This window comes from Caenorhabditis remanei, chromosome III, assembly GCF_010183535.1.
Source record: "Caenorhabditis remanei strain PX506 chromosome III, whole genome shotgun sequence".
NCBI lineage: Eukaryota > Metazoa > Nematoda > Chromadorea > Rhabditida > Rhabditidae > Caenorhabditis > Caenorhabditis remanei.
Genome location: NC_071330.1, coordinates 1,361,940 through 1,383,608, shown reverse-complemented (window position 1 = coordinate 1,383,608; position 21,669 = coordinate 1,361,940). Strand labels below are relative to the sequence as shown.

At 39.2% G+C, this 21,669-nt stretch overlaps 6 protein-coding genes across 6 annotated transcripts; 3 read left to right on the top strand and 3 right to left on the bottom strand.

Moving 5' to 3' along the window:
* Nucleotides 1-205: 205 nt before the first annotated feature.
* GCK72_008410 (uncharacterized protein) lies at nt 206-6,452 on the top strand (the record flags this gene model as incomplete). Its single annotated transcript, XM_053726811.1, has 3 exons — nt 206-308; nt 5,956-6,089; nt 6,141-6,452. The coding sequence occupies 3 exons, from the start codon at nt 206-208 to the stop codon at nt 6,450-6,452; spliced, it is 549 nt and encodes a 182-aa protein (XP_053586388.1).
* Nucleotides 1,453-4,806, bottom strand: GCK72_008411 (uncharacterized protein; the record flags this gene model as incomplete). The annotated part of the gene is made up of 5 exons (XM_053726812.1): nt 1,453-1,710; nt 1,755-2,363; nt 3,238-3,354; nt 3,406-3,900; nt 4,594-4,806. 5 exons carry the CDS (start codon nt 4,804-4,806, stop codon nt 1,453-1,455), a joined length of 1,692 nt encoding a protein of 563 aa, XP_053586389.1.
* Nucleotides 6,453-6,573: 121 nt separating the features above from the next.
* GCK72_008409 (uncharacterized protein) lies at nt 6,574-10,783 on the bottom strand (the record flags this gene model as incomplete). The annotated part of the gene is made up of 8 exons (XM_003091168.2): nt 6,574-6,696; nt 6,747-6,862; nt 6,972-7,143; nt 8,093-8,196; nt 8,250-8,439; nt 8,486-8,619; nt 10,389-10,566; nt 10,616-10,783. 8 exons carry the CDS (start codon nt 10,781-10,783, stop codon nt 6,574-6,576), a joined length of 1,185 nt encoding a protein of 394 aa, XP_003091216.2.
* Nucleotides 10,784-17,823: 7,040 nt separating this feature from the next.
* On the top strand, nt 17,824-18,518 carry GCK72_008408 (uncharacterized protein; the record flags this gene model as incomplete). The annotated part of the gene is made up of 2 exons (XM_053726810.1): nt 17,824-17,907; nt 18,258-18,518. 2 exons carry the CDS (start codon nt 17,824-17,826, stop codon nt 18,516-18,518), a joined length of 345 nt encoding a protein of 114 aa, XP_053586387.1.
* An 824-nt stretch (nt 18,519-19,342) lies between these two features.
* On the bottom strand, nt 19,343-20,566 carry GCK72_008407 (uncharacterized protein; the record flags this gene model as incomplete). Its single annotated transcript, XM_053726809.1, has 7 exons — nt 19,343-19,429; nt 19,480-19,592; nt 19,662-19,830; nt 19,874-19,977; nt 20,023-20,200; nt 20,258-20,388; nt 20,434-20,566. The coding sequence occupies 7 exons, from the start codon at nt 20,564-20,566 to the stop codon at nt 19,343-19,345; spliced, it is 915 nt and encodes a 304-aa protein (XP_053586386.1).
* Nucleotides 20,567-20,848: 282 nt separating this feature from the next.
* Nucleotides 20,849-21,570, top strand: GCK72_008406 (uncharacterized protein; the record flags this gene model as incomplete). Its single annotated transcript, XM_053726808.1, has 4 exons — nt 20,849-20,857; nt 20,976-21,000; nt 21,071-21,204; nt 21,256-21,570. 4 exons carry the CDS (start codon nt 20,849-20,851, stop codon nt 21,568-21,570), a joined length of 483 nt encoding a protein of 160 aa, XP_053586385.1.
* Between the last annotated feature and the right edge of the window lie 99 nt (nt 21,571-21,669).

Genomic DNA, 21,669 nt, shown 5'->3' with positions numbered 1-21,669 from the left:
TCTTTTTTTTTGGTTTTAGTAGTGATATTTGTAGGTTTCTGTTGGTTTTAGACTCGTTTTTTCATCTGTTTTTATAAATTTAAGAGATTTTTCCCATTTTTTATTATTTTTTTGTAGTTTTTGGTGGATTTCTTCCATATTTCCAGTTACTTTCCATAGATTTTTCGATTTTTTTTCAATCTCATGATTTTCAGACATTTCCAGAATGGCACCAACACTGGCCGAAGCCGAACGATTCCTGAGAACAGCACAGATTGAGGATGGAGTGATTGAGCGACTTGCAGAGATGTTGGTCACCAGAATGGATGGTAATTTTTTGAAATTTGGGAAAAAAGGTAAAAAATTGAGCTAAAAATCATAAAAACCATAGAAATTTCTTTAAAAATTCAATTTTTACCACAACTTTGCTCTCAAACGCGTTGACTTGGGACATCTGGACACACAGACACTCTTTTGGACATCCGGACAAACAGGACAAACAGACAGGCATCTAGATATCCGGACAATATCGTAAAGCTCATAAAATTCAAAAAAGTTTCCAGAAAATTCCATTTTCACGTGAAAATGATTGACAAGACATCTGAAAAACTAGAATCCGGACAAACAGACATCCCTGAGGACATCCGGACACAAAGACATACCGACAGACATCCGGACATCAGGACGGACAGACATACAGAAAGAGGACATCCGGACAAACCGCAACACATAAAGACATCCAGAAATTACAGTAAGATCTGGAGACGTCCGGATAGACAGACAGACAAGAAAAAGACATCCGGACAAACCGAAATACAGATAGATAACAAATCAGGACATCTGGATAGACAGATATACAGATAGAGAACATCCGGACAAACCAAACAAACAGACGATCAGAAACCATAAAAATTGAGCAAAAATCTCGAAAAATTCAGAAAAATTCTTGAAATTCTCTGAAAAACCTATTAGAAACCTACAAACAGACATCCGGACACACAGACACACTGATAGAAATCCGGACATCTGGATATACAGACAGACAAGAAAAAGACATCCGGATAAACCGAAATACAGATAAATAACGAATCCGGACATCAGGAGGTAGAGACATACAGACGGAGGACATCCGGACAAACCGATACACATAAAGACATCAAAAAATTACAGTAAGAGACATGTTGGGACATCCGGACACACAGACGCACTTCCTGCCATCAGGACAGACATCCGGACATCTGGATAGACAGACAGTCATAAGGAGGACATCCGGACAAACCGCAACACATAAAGACATCAAAAATTACAGCAAGCGACGTTTCTGATTGTAGGATTTAGAAAAAAGGGACATCCGGACACACAGACGCACTTCCTGACATCAGTACAGACATCTGGACAAGCGGACACACTTACAGACACAACATCTCCTTTATTTATTCAAAAAACCGTATGAAAAGAGAGAGAGAGAGTGATCTACTTGTTGCCTGGACTCATTCCCGCCGGCAGTGCCACAGGCCCCGCCTTCTGATCCTTCCGTCTCGTCGATGACATTCCAATCGGACCGCCCTTCTTTCCCTTCTCCTTATCCTTCGCCTTCCTCTCCGCCGTCTTCTCCCTCTTCCGCGTATTCTGATCTCTCGATTTCTTTCGAGTCAACGTCGCATTCGACGGACCACGACGATCCGGGTTGCTTCGACGATCCGTGTTACTTCTGCGGTCCTCTGATTTTTTCTGCAAAAAAAGACATGTTCGGTGGAGCGCAAGTTCATAACTACCTTCTCAACTGGATTTGGGCTCGGAGTCTGCGGGGGCGGAGTCACATTTGGATTGGGACTCAAGGCGTGTGCCAACTCGAGATCCGCAAACTTCTGATGCAACTTGTGCACTTTGTTCCTGACAATCATAAAATCTGGTCGAGCACTCGGCGACTTCTCACAACAATAGTCGACAATCTCGATGAGCTCTCTCGGCTCACCACCGTCGATTCGATGCGGATGATCGGCCTCCTTGATCCATTTCTGCGCCTCTTTCAAATCTCTCGGTGCCAGCGGATCGGCTGCACACCGAGTCATGAGTTCAGTGCAGAGCACTCCGTACGACCAGACATCCGTCTTCTCATTGAATATTCCTTTTGAGAGTGTCTCCGGTGACAACCATCGAATCGGCGCCTTCCGTAGATTCTTGACCACCGTTTGCTTGCCATGCACTGACAGACCGAAGTCTGACAATTTGACACGAACGTCTTTTGTGATGAGACAGTTACGGGCGGCCAGGTCTCGGTGAATCACGGATTTCGATGCCAAATGACACATTGCTTTCGAAATGTCCAGACCGAACAGGATGATTTGTTTGTTGGGAATGTTGGGCGTCTTCTGGAGATATTTCTGGAAATAAGGAGACATAGTTACAGTAATCTAGGTGGTAGACTGAATTTGGTTGAATCTTGCGAGATCTAGAAGCCTAGGCGAACGAAATCAGAATCTTATGCTAAGCTCCTAGAGTCCTGGATTTTGAACTAAATAGAGCTGCATTTGGCTATAAATGGACATCTGAATAGATTTGGATGATTCTAGTTGTAGTCTGAACTTTGGCAGAATCCGCGGAGCCCCAACCTAGGCCATTGGTTTAGAGCCTAACTGAAAATCGGTTTCTCACTACTTTCATGAGTGCATCTATCAGAGTTGCATGGAAGTGAAAATTCCTTATCCGGAAGTCGGAAGTGAAAATTCCTTATCCGGAAGTCGGAAGTGAATTTTCTTATCCGGAAGTCGGAAGTCGGAAGTGAAAAAACGCCCGGAAGTCGGAAGTTGGAAGTCGGATCTAGATTTTTTTCGCAAATATTCAAAAACTCCAAGAGAAAAGATCGTAAAATTGGCGGAAATCAGTGGGAAATTAGGTTTTGGATGAAAAAAAGCCAATTTTCTCTCCTTTTAGACAATTTTTTCAAGTATTTCTGCGAAATATACTTTTCGGAAATTCCACAGTTATGGAATGACGGAAGTCGGAAGAAAAATTCCTTATCCGGAAGTCGGAAGTGATTTTTCTTATCCGGAAGTCGGAAGTCGGAATGATAAAAATGCCCGGAAGTCGGAAGTCGGAATTCCATGCAACTCTGCCATCTATATTCTGGCTGCCGACAAAAGCTAACTTGACTATGCTTGGTTTAGCTCCTATATTCTGAACCGAATCGGATAGAGTCAGTTAGGGTTTAGCAAGTTATTGCATATCACAAAATGAGCTCGCGGAGCCTTGACTCACCTTGAGATCTCCTCCCGACACCAGCTCCATGACCAACATGACTGGAAACTGCAGTGTACAGAGTCCATACGATGTGACGACATTCCGATTATCCAGAAGAGACATGATACTTGCTTCCTGAATCAAAAGGAAACAGTTTTATCCCCAAGAACTGATATCGATTCTTACATTAATAAAGTCCTCAATTTGTTCTCTCTTTGGTTCTCCAATCATTCTCTTCACAGCCACTTCAACCGGATCACTGCCTCCAATCGGAGTGTATTTCCCTTTGAACACTTCACCGAACGCCCCTTTTCCCAGTACGGAACCGAATTGAATCGAGCTATGCAAGAGAATCATCTTGTCTCGTGGAAACGGCACTATATAATTGGTTGACAGTGACCACGCATTCAGTAGATCCAGAATATGGGTGTATCGTTTGTTTGGCATCGCTGGGAACTTCTCGAATAGCGTCCGACAAACCCATCCTTCCAGATTGCAACTCAGTGGCAAGTGGAGCACTTTCTTGTCCATGCACACAGAGATGCACAGAAATTTACTGTTTCTGAGCACTGCTCGACGTATCAGATACGCGTTTTCCCATTTCAACAGTTTTTCGGCTGTTCTGCCAAACATCACTCCGTGATACCATAAGTGGGGGAGAAGGTTGAGACGGATGTATTCCTGGAATATGGTTGGAATTTTCTGAATCCTAGTTGGCGTGCCTCAGGCGCGAACTCATCCGAGCAACTGTTAAGCTATCGGAACATAAAACAGCTCAGAACCTGGCCCACTCTAGTTGTTAGCGGACTCGCCAGGATTCTGATTTCCCGATTTCGGCGTCAGATTCACCGCTGTGAAGTTTCGAAATCAAGATTTGGGACGTTTCGAAACCGCAGAATTTGGAACTGTGTGATTCAGACCGCTAACAATCTGATTGGGATTCGCGCTCAACGCGCGCCAGATACCTGATCTAGACGGTTTCTGGCATACTTGCAAATCGGGCCGGCCCGTAACTCGCTTCAATCAGAGTGTTATGAGCTGAAAAATATACGAAAATGTAGATCTCGACGAGTTCTATCTCCGTGACTCACTACAGGCCGGATGGCTATTCGTTCATGTGCCGCGGGCCGGGAAAAAGTGCCGAAAAACGCGAAAATGGCCAAAAAACCTTCTAGCCCGGCCCACTTTAACGAATAGCCATCCGACCCGTAGTGGGTCAACTCGTCGAGATCTACATTTTCGTGTATTTTTCAGCTCATAAAACTCAGATTGAAGCGAGTTACGAGCCGGCCCGTTTTGGCCTGTTGACAAGTTTCTGGTAGCTGGCCAGTCCCATCTGGCGCACCTCTGCCGCGTCTCTCTCCCCCAACTCACCTCATCGGAAGTGGCTCCTCCTCCACCTTTTGGCAAATCTGGATAGTCTGAATGTCCAGAATGTTCCATATCGGTCGTATTCCCTCCGTTCTCAGTGGCATCAGTCGAGTTCAAGTTGGGCAATCCATCAATCACAAGCAGATTCGTCTTCGATTCTCGAGTTCCAATCGCCTCCGCCGTCTGACAACTATTCTGATCCGTTGCTTTTGTCATATCTTTATTTTCGATCAATCGAAATTTTTTGAATCAGAATTTTATTTTCGTTCGCTTCTCCCGAGAAGAGTTATTCCAATGGATTCAATGTTTGAAATAAGAATTATATTGAGATTTCGGAGAAATGATAAGAATGGGAAAGGGGGCGGAGTCAAGAGGTTAGTAGGGTAGTGGGGCGGGGCTGGAAAGTCTTCCGGCTCACGTCGAAATTTCGTAATCTCGCTCTTTTGGACTCACCAAAGCTTGAGATTCATTTTGCGGTAGAGCGCACTTGCACTAGGTCAATGGAGTTTCCGTGTACTTCACGTGGACAAGACGGATTTCAGTTTTCGAATAGTTTTCGACCAAATTTAGTCATTTTCCGAGAAATAAGTGCAAAACTAAAGTCGTGTACTCCCCGTGGACAAGTTGAATTTCCGATTATTGAGCGATTTCGTCGATTTTTGCCAATTTTTTCCAATTTTAATGGTTTTCTGTACAAAAACCTTGAAAATCTATGAAACTGTTCTCGAACCGTTCAAAATCCGCGATTCAACTTTTCCTCGTGGAGTACACGACGAATGTGTTCTCTGCGTCTCTCTCATATCAGTACTCTCTCGTGTTCAGCAGAGCGTATTTTTCTGATTTTTAGTTTATAGGTAGATCACAAAATCAGTAATCTAGTACCGACTGGGATAGTACTGACTAGATAGACTTGTCGTGTACTCCACGTGGACAAGTTTTTTATGATTTCAAATAAATCACGACATTTCAAAGTGCCCTACCGCAATCGAGAGAGAGTATCGACGCGAGAGACGCAGTGTTTTCTCCGACGAATATTTTCACCATTTTTGATCTATTTTCGCTCTTTTTCATTAAAATTTACGGAAAAAGAAATTAGCGAAAATAGATCAAAAACGGTGAAAATATTCGTCGGAGAAAACTCTGCGTCTCTTGCCGATACTCTCGTTTGCGGTGCGGCGCAGTTGTAAGAAGCTAATATGCAAACGCGCCCTGCTGAGAAAAATCGCATATCTAAATTTAAAAAAAACCGTAATTCAGCTTGTCCACGTGGAGCACACAACATCTGTCGTCGTTTACTTCTCGTTGACAATTTGAGCTACTAATTTTAAATGATTTTTCCCTAAAAATTGTATCAAAATTTTCCAGAATGGAACCTGATAGCCGACCAAAAAACCGCCGAATCCATCTGGGTCGTGTTGACAGAAGCTGGAAGACGTGGCAGAATAAGTGAACAAATTGGAGACGGTGACGTGGCGATTCGATTGACAGATGCTTACGAGGTACTGTAGAGGAGATGTAAATGCGCTCTATTGACCTCGAATGAATTTCAGAAAATCCGCGGGCGTCTCACTTCAGAAATGCGAACGATTCGATGGAAATACGACGAAATAGTGGATTTTAATGTGAAAATTTCCAAAAATACGAGGTCGTCACTGAACGGAGATGCGACAAGTCAACGAGTCGTTGTCAATCTGAAAGTGATTCCAGCTGGAGAGACAGAGGTGAACACACTTTTTGTCGATTTCGATGAAGCACAACTCGAGGATTTCATTTGGAGACTTCAGGAGGCAAAGGCGATGAAGGAGAGGATTCAGAAGGCGGTGACGGTGACGACGGGGAGCAAGAAGAAGGCGATGCGATGAATTTTATGTGATTTCTATAATTTATGAGATTTAAAACAAATTGTTTATATTGAAATATGAATGTCATTATTTTACAGTTCTTCTTGAGATATTAATACGACACGCGTCTTACAAGTATATCTCAAAACATCTCAACATTCACAACTCCAAGCTCCCCAATATCAGGTGTCAATTCTCTAGTCATTATCATTCGGGCATTGGCAACAATCTCGGTGTTAGAGTGGTGTCCTAGAATTATGACGTCCTGAAAATTTTAAAATTAAAAATTCAATTGCACTAAAAGTATTTCATTACGTTTTCCCCCTCGACAACTTCAATCACTTCGAATCCTGCTTGTTTCATCATCCTTTTCCCTCTTTTAGATTCCGCTTTATTTGCAATGAGGCATATCGATTCTGGATGCTTTTCCTCTGAAAAGTAAAGAATGAAAACTCTGTGAACATTAGTAGATTCTAATTCCCTATATTCGCGCTTTGAGAACGACGAACCGAAAGATTGTGTATCCGAAACAAAACATACTTGTCAAGTTGACATTTCCAATTAGTCCAAGGAAAACACCTGCGATCCCAAAAATCGCTCCATATAGATAGAGGAATGTGAATCCTCCTTGAGGCATGCTTGAGTAACCGTAGAGAAGAGCTAAGGTTGACGTCAGGAGAATTCCGGAGTTGAACACACTGCATAACTCTACCTGAAAATAAAATAAAATTTTCTAAAATTTTCTGAAAATAAATAAAAATATTCTAGGGAATGGTCAGGACTGACTTTGGAGTTCAACAACGAGACCTAGCAGAATCGAAAGGCAATCGAATTCTGATGGGAAATCAGTTTTCAAAAACTGCTGACGACCCTCCAGAATCCAGATATCCTTGTCTGAAAATCAGAATTTAATACATGTGATTTACTCGATTTTCCACCCAAATTTAGCTGTGTTTCGCCCCAAATATCACGGCACCTGAACATCTCTCTCGGCTAGCGATTGGTGGTCGAGGGGTGAGCGCGTCTGTCTGTGAAGCACGCTATGTTGGTTCGACCCCCGCTTTTTCAAACTTTTTTTGTTTTTTTTTTCGCCATTTTTTTTTTAACTTTTTGAGCCGTTTTTCAATTAAATCTAACCAAGACTGCGAATCGGACATAATCGAATCGTCTTCCTATAGACAATATTCCGATAGTTGCTCTCACCAGCCGTCACTTCTAGTTAGCTTAACTTTCAAAGCAATTTGTGTTATTCAGAATGGTTCGCAGTCTTGGTTAGACTTAATTGAAAAACGGCTCAAAAAGTACAAAAAAGCGAAATAAAAAAAACAAAAAAAAAAGTTTGAAAAAGCGGGGGTCGAACCAGCATAGCGTGCTTCACAGACAGACGCGCTCACCCCTCGACCACCAATCGCTGGCCGTATGATATCTTCGGGTGTCGTGATATTTGGGGCGAAACACAGCTAAATTTGGGTGGAAAATCGAGTAAATCACATGTATTAAGTTTGCATTTTCAGACAAGGATATCTGGATTCTGGAGGGTCGTCAGCAATTTTTGAAATCTGATTTCCCATCAGAATTCGATTGTCTTTCGATTCTGCTAGGTCTCGTTGCTGAACTCCAAAGTCAGTCCTGACCATTCCCTAGTATCTTCAAAACCGCACCTTCCATTTCCTTATTTTAACGATAGTCTTCTCTGATTCGAGTTTAGATTTTACCAATGTCTCCATCACAAGTGATGAGACTAGACCTTCGCCGACTTCGATTCCTGAAATTGAATGGAAATGAATGATCTGTATCTTTGTAATCTTTTTGCTTTACCTTTCTCGAATTCATCGCTATATTCCACATTCATGTTCCTACCATTAATACGTCTAATTTTCAATGCATTGAGAAGCTCTGTATTCGTGGCAAGGTACGCTTTGAGATTGAGCTCATCATAATTATCATTGATGTTTCTTGTGAATTCTTCGGCATTTGTGGGGTCTTTGAACGAGATTATGAACGTTTCCTGAAAAAAGAACGTTTGGGTTTGTTTTGGGTAGAAGAGCGTTTACAGTTTGTTGTCTACCGGAATTCTTCAAACTCATCATAGACTCAATATTTGGTAGTCCGTCACAAAGATGAATAATTTCCGCTCGAGTTTTCATGCGGCCCGATAGAATAACGCGTCGATATCCGTCTGACACTTCTGAAAATATATCTTGTTTCACGTCCAATATTAATAGGACCCCCCTAGATTTTGGTGTTCCAGGCAGAACCAGTCAGATACGAAAAATCTGTGATGGCCATTCGATTCAGGGACAAAGAAACCCCAGGGACCAAATTTTCATGATTCTACCACTTTCCTTACTAGGGAAGGATCTCGTCTCAAGATGGAATTGCGTGTTGAGACCTATGTATATGGTTAGAATGGAAAATCGGCTGGGATTTCCAAATTTTGCTGAATGAATCCAGGAATGGAGAACATTCAGCTCGAAGCTCTGACCCGGTTCTTAACCATACAAATCTTTGGAGGTGGGGAGGAACTACTTTCTCTACTTTCTTCACTCCCCAGATAATCCACTTTTTCTACGGTGGTCGAGTGGGTAAGAGGTTGGGTTGGGTGGCAAGAGGTTAGGGTTCGGTTCCTCTTGACGCTATTGTTTTTTTTCCTTTTTTCTTTTTTGATTTTTTCTGGAAATGGACAAATTTGCGAAAATTACTTTTGTGTATTCATAAGGTTTTTGTTAAAAGCCCATAAAGAATTATAAAAAAGATATAATCCATTTCCATAAAAAATCAAAGAGGAAAAAGGAAAAAAACTACGCGAGGAACCGAGCCATGACCTCCTTCATCCCAACCCAACCTCTTACCCACTCGACCAACCCACCGTTGAAAAAGTGGATTATCTGGGGAGTCAAGAAAGTAGTTCCTCCCCACACCATATTCCAAAGATTTGTATGGCTAACTATAAGAACCTTTCTTATAAATTTATTAATTTCCATTCTAACCACATAGGTTTCAACCCGCAACTACATCTTCACAGGCACAGGTTGGTACGGAATCCTTCCCTAGTTAGAATCGTATCACCGAAAAGTAACCTTCTCAGCCGTCCAATATTCCTAGGACCACCTCGAAAATCGGATTTTCAGTTGATTTTTAAGATTTTTTTCCTTGAAAAATTAAAAAATCGATCAAAACATACTTTTCTGATGTTTTCAAATGATTCCATTATAATTTTGGCGTTTTCAACTCCAAAACCAAATGTTTGCCACCTTCAAATTTTCAAAAATCTGAAAATTCACTGTTTCAGAACTGTGTTCAAGGACTAGAAGAAGTGCCCAAATTCATTTTTAATGTATTTTAACACTGTGTTGACAGTCTGATCCAAGAATTCATCCTTTTGACACAACTTCAGAAAATAGGGGTATTTGGCCCAAATGGGTTCAAAAATCGTGAGTATAAGTTTTCAGAAAATAAATATTTTTGCGCATCCGTTATTGATTTTTATCATGAATAATTTGATTCACTTTGATGGAAATTTTCAGAATGATACGTGATCTGTATTAAGAGATACTCGTCTCGAAGTTCTGAAACAGTGAATATTTCTGATAGGTGAAAATTCGAAGGTGGCAAACATTTGATTTTGGGGTTGAAAACTCTGGAAGCATAATGGAGAACAGAAATAGTATGTTTAGATAGATTTTTAAAGATTCAACAAATTCTTTAAAATCAACTGAAAATTCGATTTTCAAGGTGGCCTTATTAATATTGGATGGCTGAAAAAGAGCCTTTTCGGTGGTGCGCTTCTAAGAATAATGATAGAATCATGAGAATACATCCCCTGGGGTTTCTTTGTATCCTGAATCAAATGGTCATCAAAGATTTTTTGTATCAGTACTGGCTCTGTCTGGAAACCTAAAATCTAGGGAATCCTATTAATATTGAGCGCACTGTATATTGCTGGAATAGACTCACCGGAAGATAACTTTATCAATATAGAAATCCCTGTTCCAAGAGTGAAGGATCCAAAAATAATGCAGAGCACATCCATCAGATTGATGGGAGTGTAATGTTTGGACGATACAATGTTTGATAATCCGACCAGGGCAATGGTGGAAATTCCAGCCACGCTCTGAAGAGTTGGAATGTGTATCTGGAAAAATTGCACACAATGACAACTGTTTTTTGAATTGAAAACCCACAGTCTTGACGAAATTACTGTCTCTCGGTGCGAACTGTTTCAGGAATATCAGAACGTGTGAAACCATCTGAAAGGACGTTTGAACTCCATTCATAAATGGAACAGAGTATTCGTCTATAACCATCGTCACTGATGATTTAGAGAACTCGCCAGTGAGAATAGTGAGCATTCATCGACCTTTTCGACGTTAAACGGTCTCCGAAAGAGAACATGGTGATCTACTCTCACAGTACAAAAATTTGCAGAAAATAGCAGGTCTACAATTTATCACTTTAATTTTTAGTTAAAAGGTCTAAGTCAGGAATGAAGACATTTCAGATTTAGAATTATTCTGAGTGCATTATCCATCCATTCAATACAAAAAATCCTGATTTCAGATATTGTTTCAGGTCGAAATGACAATTTTTTTTTATTTTGAGTTCGGGAATATCTATGGGCTTTTTTCATTTCTAATAGTAAGTACTATCTACAAATGATAGCTCAATATGTACATTCTCCAGCGATTTGTACACATTTCTGATGGACGGGTTTATCAATTTGCTGAGAATTCGAAAAAAAAATGAGAAAAATGTTCAGAATTTTTGTTATTTTCTCGGAAACTAACTAATGAGCCAAATGTAAAACCCGTTAATCTGAAATGTGTAGAAATTGCTGGAGCATCTTTTGAGCTACAGTACAGCTCAAAGGTTATCAACTTTGACTATTTTCAGTAGAAAGTATTTGACAGTGTATTTCGGTGTAACCTGAATGATGGATAAATTCAATTTTGTATGTGCTGAAAAGAACAAAAATAGCACATTATTTTTGTAATTGACCATTTTTTTCGTAGGGACACTCCCTTGAAAGTTGCAGGCTTTCAAAGTCATTTCTCACTCAAACCGACTAATTTCAGTGCGTTTTGCGAAATTTTGAAGCTTTTCACTTTGTCAACCTGTAACTTTCGGGGTAGTGACCTTACAAAAATGGACAACTACAAAAATTATGTGCTATTTTTGCTCTGTCCAACCCGTACAAAATAAAATCCGTTGGCCAATCAAGCGACACCGAAGTGCACTCTCAAAGTTGGTCATTTTCCACTGAAAACAGCCAAAGTTGATAACCTTTTGAGTGGTACTGTATCATTCGTTTGATAATGCTTTCAAATAAAAAATTCCAGACTTGCAACGGGCCGGGCCAGGCCGGAATTCAAATTTCTAAGGCCCGGCCCGCCCCGGTCGGACCGGAAGTTCAGAACTGAAAAAAATTCAATTTTTTTTTTCGAAAATTTCGACTTGAAATAATATCTGAAACCTTTTTGTACGGGTGCTCCATAGCGAGTTAGAGCTAACAATTGAGCCCCAAGACCATGCAAGTGCTTTTTTGGCTGAAACTTTCAGGATAAAATAAGAATAGTCTGAATAGATGATTCTGAAATTTTTGAAGTGCGACACTTTCGGCCGAGTTATGAGCTCTCAAAGTTTTTCTTTGATTTAACACAGGAAACCTCATTTTCTCGCTCGGAAACAGTTCCCAAAATATCTCTGCCCTGTAGTTCCCACGTTTTCGTCTGACCGGGATGATAATCAAAGCATTGGGGGTTCGTTTCCTCTTTTGGTTTCAATTTTTTTACTTGAAAACACTTTAACCACAGTTTTGAACATTTTGTTGTCTTTTTTCCTTGTTTTCTAGTTCAAAATACCAGAGTAATTCATATTTCGAAGTTTCAAATTTTTTTTATTTTTCCATCATAAACTTGAATAGCTGATCCGGACGCAAGATTTATGTTTTTGGTGGAAAAATAAAATTTTTTGAAACTTCGAAACTTGTAGGCGAAGTGGTGATTATCTGAAGATGGTCCTCAAATTAAAAGCTACTCTGCTTCAATAAACGCTACATTTGATCTACAAAGCTACTAAAAATTGATATCAGGTGACAATCAGTGTCGTGTTGAAGCACATTCAAAATTTGCTCATTTTCAACTGTAGGTACCACAATCTTTTTGCGGAGTTCTGTGTTTTGCTATTACCAATTCGCCGGTGGCTGACCGCTCGCTCATAGTTTAGCCCGGAGACGAGGCGTAGGTCACGTGGTGGGATTTCGATTTACGGCAACTCGTTACCGTACTTTAGTCATAAAAGAGTTTTAATACTACGGTAATCGCAACGAGACCCACTCCGCGGCCCGATCTCTGAGCGAGCGATCAGCCACCGGCAAACAGCAAATAGGCCATATTCCTGTAGGGCAAGATATTCCTCTTATTGGGTTGAGAGGTTCGAGAAGGTTCCATTCATTTTTATTGATTTTTCGGTCTCGATATGTTCTTGTTCGAAACAATTACATGTAACATATTCTTCGTACTTTATGCTTACTTCACGGTCTCCCACACAGCGAAAAAGAACTGCAAGAAACGTGAAGCCGATTTTTTCGCGTTTCAATTCAATTATTTTATTTTTTGCACTCGTCACTTTCCGCTGAGAAAAACAGTCTCAAAGTCTCAAAGAAAAAATTTTTGGGCGGAAGTTGAAGTCGATTCGGCTTTAGATCGGATCTTGCTTACCTTCTGGCCGGAGGTTTAACGATTTCAGACTTTAGATCGGATCTTGGTCACCTTCTGGTCAGAAGTTAAGAGAATGTCGGCTTTAGCTCGGACATTGGTTGGCTTCTGATCACAAGTTTCTCCGAGCTGGCCAAGCCTTCGCTTTTTTTTCTCCGAACCAACCTCCGAGCTGAAGCCGACCAACTTCCGCGCTAAAGTTGCCTGTGACTGCCGAGAAGTTCAGTCCAAAATTCTTATATTCCGGCTGATACATAGAATAGAGAAATTAATATTTCATAATTCTGATTACCGTAAAAACTGTATTTGAGTTGCCCCTCTATTTGAAGTGCCCCTCTAATAGTGGTGCCCCCCGACAGACTCTTTGAACAATAGAGGTGCACCCTCTAATTGAGGTGCCCCTCTAATACAGTTGCCCTCCAGTGATTTCCACTTTTCTCTAATATCATCATTAACTGACTCCGAACTGTTATCTCACATTACTATTTCGGCATTTTTGTTGTTAAAAACGTAGTTTGCTATGAAAATTCAGGGCTTTTTTTCCGTTTTTACTTAAAAGTTCGAAAAATTCGGCCTAAAAAACTAATAAAATCAAACAAATTCAAAAGATAGTTGGGTATCGAGGACGGGCGAATTCGTCGACGAAAAATAGAGGTGCACCCTCTATTTGAATTGCCCCTCTAATAGAGTTGCACTCCGACGGACCCTTTGAACAATAGAGTTGCATGCACCTCAAATACAGTTTTTACGGTAATTGGACTTTTTTCATACATCGTGACGTCTGAAAACCTAAAAAACTGTATTTTCAGTGCAAAAAATAAAATAAATTGAATTAAAACGTGAAAAAATCCGCTTCACGTTTTTTGCAGTTCTTTTTCGCAGTGTGGGAGACCGTGTACTTTTTTATAACGTTGTTTTCTTACTTATGTTTACTTATATTTATATTTATATTTAGACACCGCAACATTTTTTTCAAACCCAATTATCCATTACAATTTTCATCCTGACCTGTTCTTCAGGTAAATAGAAGTACACTTTTAAATTTTTTTCCGAAAATATTCAGGATTTCTGAAGATACAGGCCTTTTTGTGATTCATGGTTTCTACCGAATTTCTCTTGGGGAATTCTTTCGTTTTTTTGACCACGCAAAAACTATTTTCTCTTTTCACGTTCAGTCAGCCACATTTTTGCAAAACTTGGGAAAGTTCGAACTAGAAACCTTTTGATTAAAACCCCCCGCGTGTTATCCACTGAAAATGCGCACAAACGTTACGTCATGAGGACAAATTCTACGTAGATAATAGAAAAATTTTTTTGGCGTGATTAATTTTAATTGAAGATAATTTTTTGGATGATTTTCAGCATAATTTGAGATAAAACATCAAATATCTAAAATTCGACAACACGAAATTTTCGTTTCCAAGTGAATCTTAATCGAAATTTTGCGTAGAATTCGAATCCGTCAAAAATCATGCGAGTACGGTCAGGATTGAACCGAAATTTCGTAAAAACTAGTTTTCATGCTGAGTCTTTGGACCTTTCAAAAACAATTTTTTCGAAACTGCATCATTCCTAATTTTTTCTTTGTGTACATTATAAAAAGATAAAAAGGATATTGTGCAAAAAATTGTAAGGTGATCACTGTAAATTATTTGAAGTGATGCCTTGCAATTCAGCTGGCTCCCCAAAAAAATAAGACAACACGAAAATTGAATTTTCTTTCAAAACCTATTAGAGTTACGTCACAGGAATCAAGAACTACTAGAAACCGTAAAAAACTATGCGAGTTCGAGCTGCAACGATCTCAATCTGACACTTTTCTGATCGAGTCTAAAACTTTTTTTGCATTTTTTTTTTTAGAAAACTTAAGATTCGGGTGCAACGTGATTAGATTCATTGAATTCTACGTATCCGATTGCCTCAGGGTAAATAGTTTTTAATTTATTATGTTGTACTGGAAACACAGTGCAGTTCGCCAAACATTTCAATACCCTCCTCATGACGCCCCAAGAGAAGAAAATGAAAAACTCCGCCCACGTTTATTGCGGTCCCTATTTTTATTACCTATATTTAGGGACCGCAATGAACGTGGGCGGAGTTTTTCATTTTCTTCTCTTGGGGCGTCATGAGGAGGGTATTGAAATGTTTGGCGGTCTGCCCTGAGAGCCCAGAACGCTAAAACAGAATGAAAACTTTTAACCCCTATGTAATCGAGTACGTAGAATCCGATGAACACACTTTCGTTTCACCCAAACGTTTAGTTTTCTCAGAAAACTGAAAAAACATTTTGCTTTTTTCAGTAAAATGTCACGTTGAGATCGTTGTAGGTCAGACTCGCATCGTTTTATTACTGTTTCTAGTAGTTCTGGACATACTCTAATAGGTTTTGAAAGAAAATTAAATTTTCGTGTTGTCGAATTTTTTTGGGGAGCCAGCTGAACTTCGAGGCATCACTTCAAAAATTTACAGTGATAACCGATCTATTTTCTGACATATTCTTCTTAGACATCTCTTCAGGTACCTGGGGCCAAAATTTTGAAAGCCGTTGATTCGTAAAATGTGGTTTTTTCGGTGTCGGAAGACAACAGGCTCAAAAAGAAAAGTAGTTTTATCGACAGTTCAGGTTAATGCAAGTCAGACTCGCTTCGTTTTTCGACGGAATCAGAATCTACGCAAAATTTCGATCTAGATCCACTTAGAAATTAAAAAATCCGTATTGTAGAACTTTAGATATTTGATGTTTTATCTCGAAATAAGCTGAAAATCCTTCAAATAATTCTCTTCAATTTTTAAAAATCACGTCAAAAATATATTTTCCTATTATCAGCGTCACATTTGTACTCATTTAGTTCAGTGGATAACACGCGGGGGGTTTTAATCAAAAGGTTTCTGGTTCGAACTTTCCCAAATTTTACAAAAATTCGACGGATTGAACGTGAAAACAGAAAATATTTTTTGCGTGGTCAGGAAAACAAAAGAATTCCCCAAGAGAAATTCAGTAGAAACCATGGCTGACTAAAAGGTCCTGTAACTTCGGAGAGAGTGAATATTTTCAGAAAAAAATTTGGGAATGTACTTCCATTTACCTGAAGAAAAGGTCAGGATGGAAATTTTAATGAAAAATTGAGTTTGAAAAAAATGTTGCGGTCTCTACCTATATTTTACTTATATTTTTTTAGAATGAGCCAAGACATATTCGCCCGAAAAGAACCAACAGTATTGGAAGTTCTCAGAAACACTCTGGAGAGAATTGAGACGGCCCGAACCAAATTTGTATGTGATCCAATCAATTTTTTTAATTAAAAAAACAAGTTATTTTCAGAGAGAATGTTGGACTGTTCAGGGATTGATTTTCTTTACTATCGGAGTTTTGTGCTCTTTCTTTCAAACAGGTCCGTCATACAGTCAATCGATAATTGTTGGTTACACGTGGATCTTGTACATTGCTTTCCATTTCTTCATATACTCATATGTGCATTGGTGTAGCCATATCAGCGACGTTCGGAAAAGATTTGAGTTTATACAGTGAGTTCTAAAAGTATTGAAAAAATGTTGCTATTTTGGCACGGTGTCTGTGAGCGAATACTAAAAATCAAACTCCATATAAAAATTCTTCCTCACAAATGCTTACGATAGCCGAATAATTGTTTGACACAAGTGGAAAACTGAAATATATCGGATTTAAAGGTGGACTAAGGTCAACTCTGATATTTTCATAGAATAATGTATGAGCACCTGTGAGTTCATTGTCATATCAAAAAATTTTAAAGAATTAATCTGAAACTCGCTGAAAGCAATCGCCGGTAAGTTTGGGCATTTCGTTTGCCGGTGGAAATTGGCGTTATGGCCCAGAAATTTGGATTCGGCTGTATGATCATTTGTTCATTTCCGAGAGTACATTTTCACATTGAATAAAGTTTTTAGTTCGGTTCGTTCCCCGCTGAGAACGAGCGGCGAAACAGTTTGGGCATTTCAGTGGCCATAGCACATTCTAGAAATTCCACTTCGAAAGTATTGGCTTTTCAGGTTTTTTTTAAATCAACATGGCCGATGTCGAGAATTTCAAGGTCACCGAAATGCACAAACTCAACGGCGACCGCTTTCAGCGGGTTTCAGAACTTTAAAAAAATTCTTTCAATATGAAAATGAACTCACAGGTACATTATTCTATGAAAATATCACAGTCCTCCCCAACACCGCACCCCCTCACTACCACTGCGCCATTATCGCTGTTCTTTCTAATGAGAAAAGGAAAGTTAAGAGAGGGATGCCGCGTGAACAAAATGAGGCTTGGAATTCCAGAATTTTCAGATCGAGTTTTCTAGCCAATGAGAAGAACTCTGCAAATTCTGACAACGCTATTCAATTGAGCACATTCGAAACTATATGTGGGCCAAGTTTCAACAAATTCCCAACCGGTGTCTGAAAAAAGTTCCCTTGTTAGTCCACCTTTAAAAGTGGCCCATCGAACTGTGTGTCAAAAGTGCACAATGACGCAGCGAATTGGAGAAATTCAAGCATAGATTTGCCGCCGAGTCTTCACGAAAGCTCAAAATTTCAAAGAATTTTCTGAAACATCGGAATCTGAAATAAAATACGATGATTTTCCTCTTTTTAATTTATTCAACTAACGCATGAAACAAACAGTTTTTAAAAGTAAATGTACTTCTAGAAGTATGCTGCGGAATCCTCGGAAACAGGCTGGGATTGAAGAAGTGCGACGAATCATCAAAGAACAGAGTAGTCGGAAAAATGTGAGCGTGAGTTTTTATCCAATCATATAATCTCACAGTGAAACAGTGTATTGAGTGTGTAGATCAAAACTAGATGTTTCTTTTTGTAGTTGACAACTTTTCTGTACGGGTACGTCCTTGGGAGTTATCGAAGGATCTAAATGATGAGCTGTAATTTTTCAGTTAGGGTGGTCCATCTCTCATTAAAAATTCATTTTTTACGACAAAGTTAGGTCAAATCGATAGGGAAAAACGAGAGCTTTCGAATGGTATAAAAATCTTGCTGATCCGACCAAAACTGACAAATCATAGCATCCTAGATGAAGTTGATCATCTGTAACTGTAACTGTAGATAGACAAATATAATACTACTTCAGGACATCATCTACATCCTTCTCCACCTTCTTAGTTTCATCGCACTCACTTTGTCGTCGATCGGAATAATTCGTCTCAGAATTGCGCTAGATTTGCGTTTTGTCGATGTCCCGTTTCTCATCATCTACTTCTTATTCTTCATCGGTTTCTCTTTGGCTGCTTTAATAATGGCTATCAAGAATTGGAGATTGTTCGAAGAAATCAAGAAGTGCGGAGAGCCTAATAGCAAAATTAACGAAAAAAGTTTATGCATGAAATTATAAAAAGTTCTGACAAGGGAACCTCAGGGGATCGCAAGTTTTGAATCGTTCCAAATTGCTACCAGGTATTAGGGATAATTTGATTAGGCAAATCCCAATTTTTCATTTTGTGCTTGTCACTTTCCGCTGATAAAAACCTTCTTCACTCCTGGTTTTTGAAGCCATTTTTGAGCTTTTACAAGGTTTAATCACATGGGTGAACATTTGAGACGGTTTTTCTCAGCGGTAAGTGAAGAGGACTAAACAAAATTTTGGGATTTGCCTAATCAAGTTGTTTTTAATACCTGATAGCAATTTGGAACGATTCCAAACTTGCGATCTCCTGAGGTTCTTTTGTGAAACTTTTCTTCGCCTAAAAACTTACAATATGCTAACGTTAACAACTTAAATTTTTACTTGATGTTTACGAAAAACTGTATGAAAAATATTAATAATTGTTTTGAATAAAATAAAGATGCTATATGAATCCAATTTTTATTTTAGTATTCTTGATATCAGGGGACGATCTTCGGGAGTGTTTCAGAGCGTTATTGGTTATGTCAAATTGTTGTCATAACGTCAAAATAAACATGATTATCGTAAAAAATCTATTGGACCTATTCACAAAGTAGCAAAAAAAGCAAACAACTATTTTTGCTAATTTGCTACCTTGTGAATATACTGTATTTAAGCATGTTTTCACAATGATTTGCCATGTTGAGTGTTTTTCCGTTTTCAAATTCAAACGTTTCAATTGAATTTCAATTGTGTGGCAGTCACTCATCTTGTTATATATGCTTACACTTGCTCATGTTCAACTGTAAGTGTCGCGATCTTTATGCGGAGTACTAATCTTCGAGCATTCCATGTTGTAATGATTTTTCCGCATACTTGACTAGGTCATTGTTCTTTGCGTGCGCCAATACCAACGTTTCCTGAAAATTTTCCAATTGAACATTCAATTGCACTACAAGTATTCAATTACATCCGACAATTGTATCAATTCGAAAAGCTGTATTCCAGCACCAACCAGCAGACTTATTGCTTCTTTTTCTTGACCATTCTTTACAAAAAGAGCCAACGTTGCACATTTGCGCCCTGAAAAGTTTTTTAGTTCTGTCAGAAATAAGTTTGTCAAAGGATTTTTCAATCCGCAATAAAACAAACCTTTAATCCAATTTGATGCAAGTCCCAAAATGACTTCGGACAATCCTATTAAACATCCGTACAGAGTGAGAGCATTGAATGAACCGGCTTCTGACGACAAATAACTGTAGAGTACTGTGAATGCGGTCGAAAACAATATCATCGCATTGTACACCACATTCATATCTATCTGAAATTTAGCCGTACTTTTTGAGTCTCTTTCTAAACCCCACCGCCAGTCGACTTATATAAACAGTCAATTTCAACGATTCGAGTCGTCTCTTCAAAACAATTTCCAATGCTTCTGCAACAAAAGCTGATTCTCCCGTTTGGTACCCTGAAATTGAAGTCTTATGAAATTCTTGTGATCTTCCTGACTCACCTCTCATAAATTCTTCGTCAGAAACCAATGCATCTTGACTCGTTATCAATTCGTTTCGAATCCACAAATGGTTCATAACAAAACTTGCTTGAATTCCGTCCTCAGTATATAACTCGCTTATATCATTCACCATTTTACAGCAATCGGATGGATCCTTGAATTGGAGTAGGAGAGCTCGCTGAAAATGAATAAAGTCTATATTTTATTTTGAGTAGGGGAGTAGGGGAGCTGTTACCGGGTTTCGACAAGTATCCAATACTTTCACCAGAGAAAATAAATTATTTTTGCTCATATCCATAATTTTTTGTGCCGTCCTTTCACTGATATCTCCACTGATGTACATTCTCCTTTGACAACTTTCACTGTCTTTAAATATTTGTGATTTTGATCTATCTGCTAGAGGAGACTCACTGGACGACAGCTTGTAAATTATTGTTACGCCAACGATAATTGTTGTTGCCGCCAGTCCAAAACACAACAAATCCATGATATTCACCGCAGAACATTTTTTGGATGTGGCAATATTGGAAGCGCCAACATACATTATTGACGAAATGCCTATAGCTCCTTGAAGACTAGGCACGTGAAGCTGAAAAATTGTGACTGAAAAGGGTATTTTCCCACTGATAACCATGAATAAAAACATTTGTGTTTTTGAAAACTAACTTTTATTAGGAAGTTCTGATCTTTCATCTCGGATTTCAAAACGAAATTTACCAGTTGAAACGGTAAGATAAACGCAAGCTTAAAAGCCTTTTTAAACTTCTCTGAGTATTCTCTCTCGGTTGCCGATTGCATAGTTGATGTTGGCAATGATTAGAATTCAATGAAAGGAGTTCCACTGCCCTCATTACTTTAATTAGTGTTCACACGTTAAAATAGAACCAAAGCATGTTTTTCTTATTTCTCACGCTATAATTTTGTTCAGATTCATCAATGTTCATCACGTAAAGAACGAACCATCCGGATCCGAGCAAGGTATGGAATGGACAATTTGAGCTCCTAATTTTGAATAATTTTCCCTAAAAATTGTATCAAAATTTTCCAGAATGGAACCTGATAGCCGACCAAAAAACCGCTGAATCTATCTGGGTCGTGCTGACAGAAGCTGGAAGACGTGGCAAAATAAGTGAACAAATTGGAGACGGTGACGTGGCGATTCGATTGGCAGATGCTTACGAGGTACTGTAGAGAAGATGTAAATGCGCTCTATTGAACTCGAATGAATTTCAGAAAATCCGCATGCGCCTCACCTCAGAAATGCGAACTATCCGATGGAAATACGACGAAATAGTGGATTTTGATGTGAAAATTTCGAAAAACACGAGGTCCTCGCTGAACGGAGATCCGACAAGTCAACGAATCGTTGTGAATCTGAAAGTGATTCCAGCTGGAGAGACGGAGGTGAAGACACTTGTTGTCGATTTCGATGAGGCACAACTGGAGGATTTCATCTGGAGACTTCAGGAGGCAAAGGCGATGAAGGAGAGAATTCAGAAGGCGGTGACGGTGACGACAGGGAGCAAGAAGAAGGCGACGACACGATGAATTATATTTGATTTATTGGTATTTATGTGATTTGTACATATTTTTAGTATTGTTTTCAAAATTTTAATTATTGAAAATTAATTTTCACCTTTTTGTTTG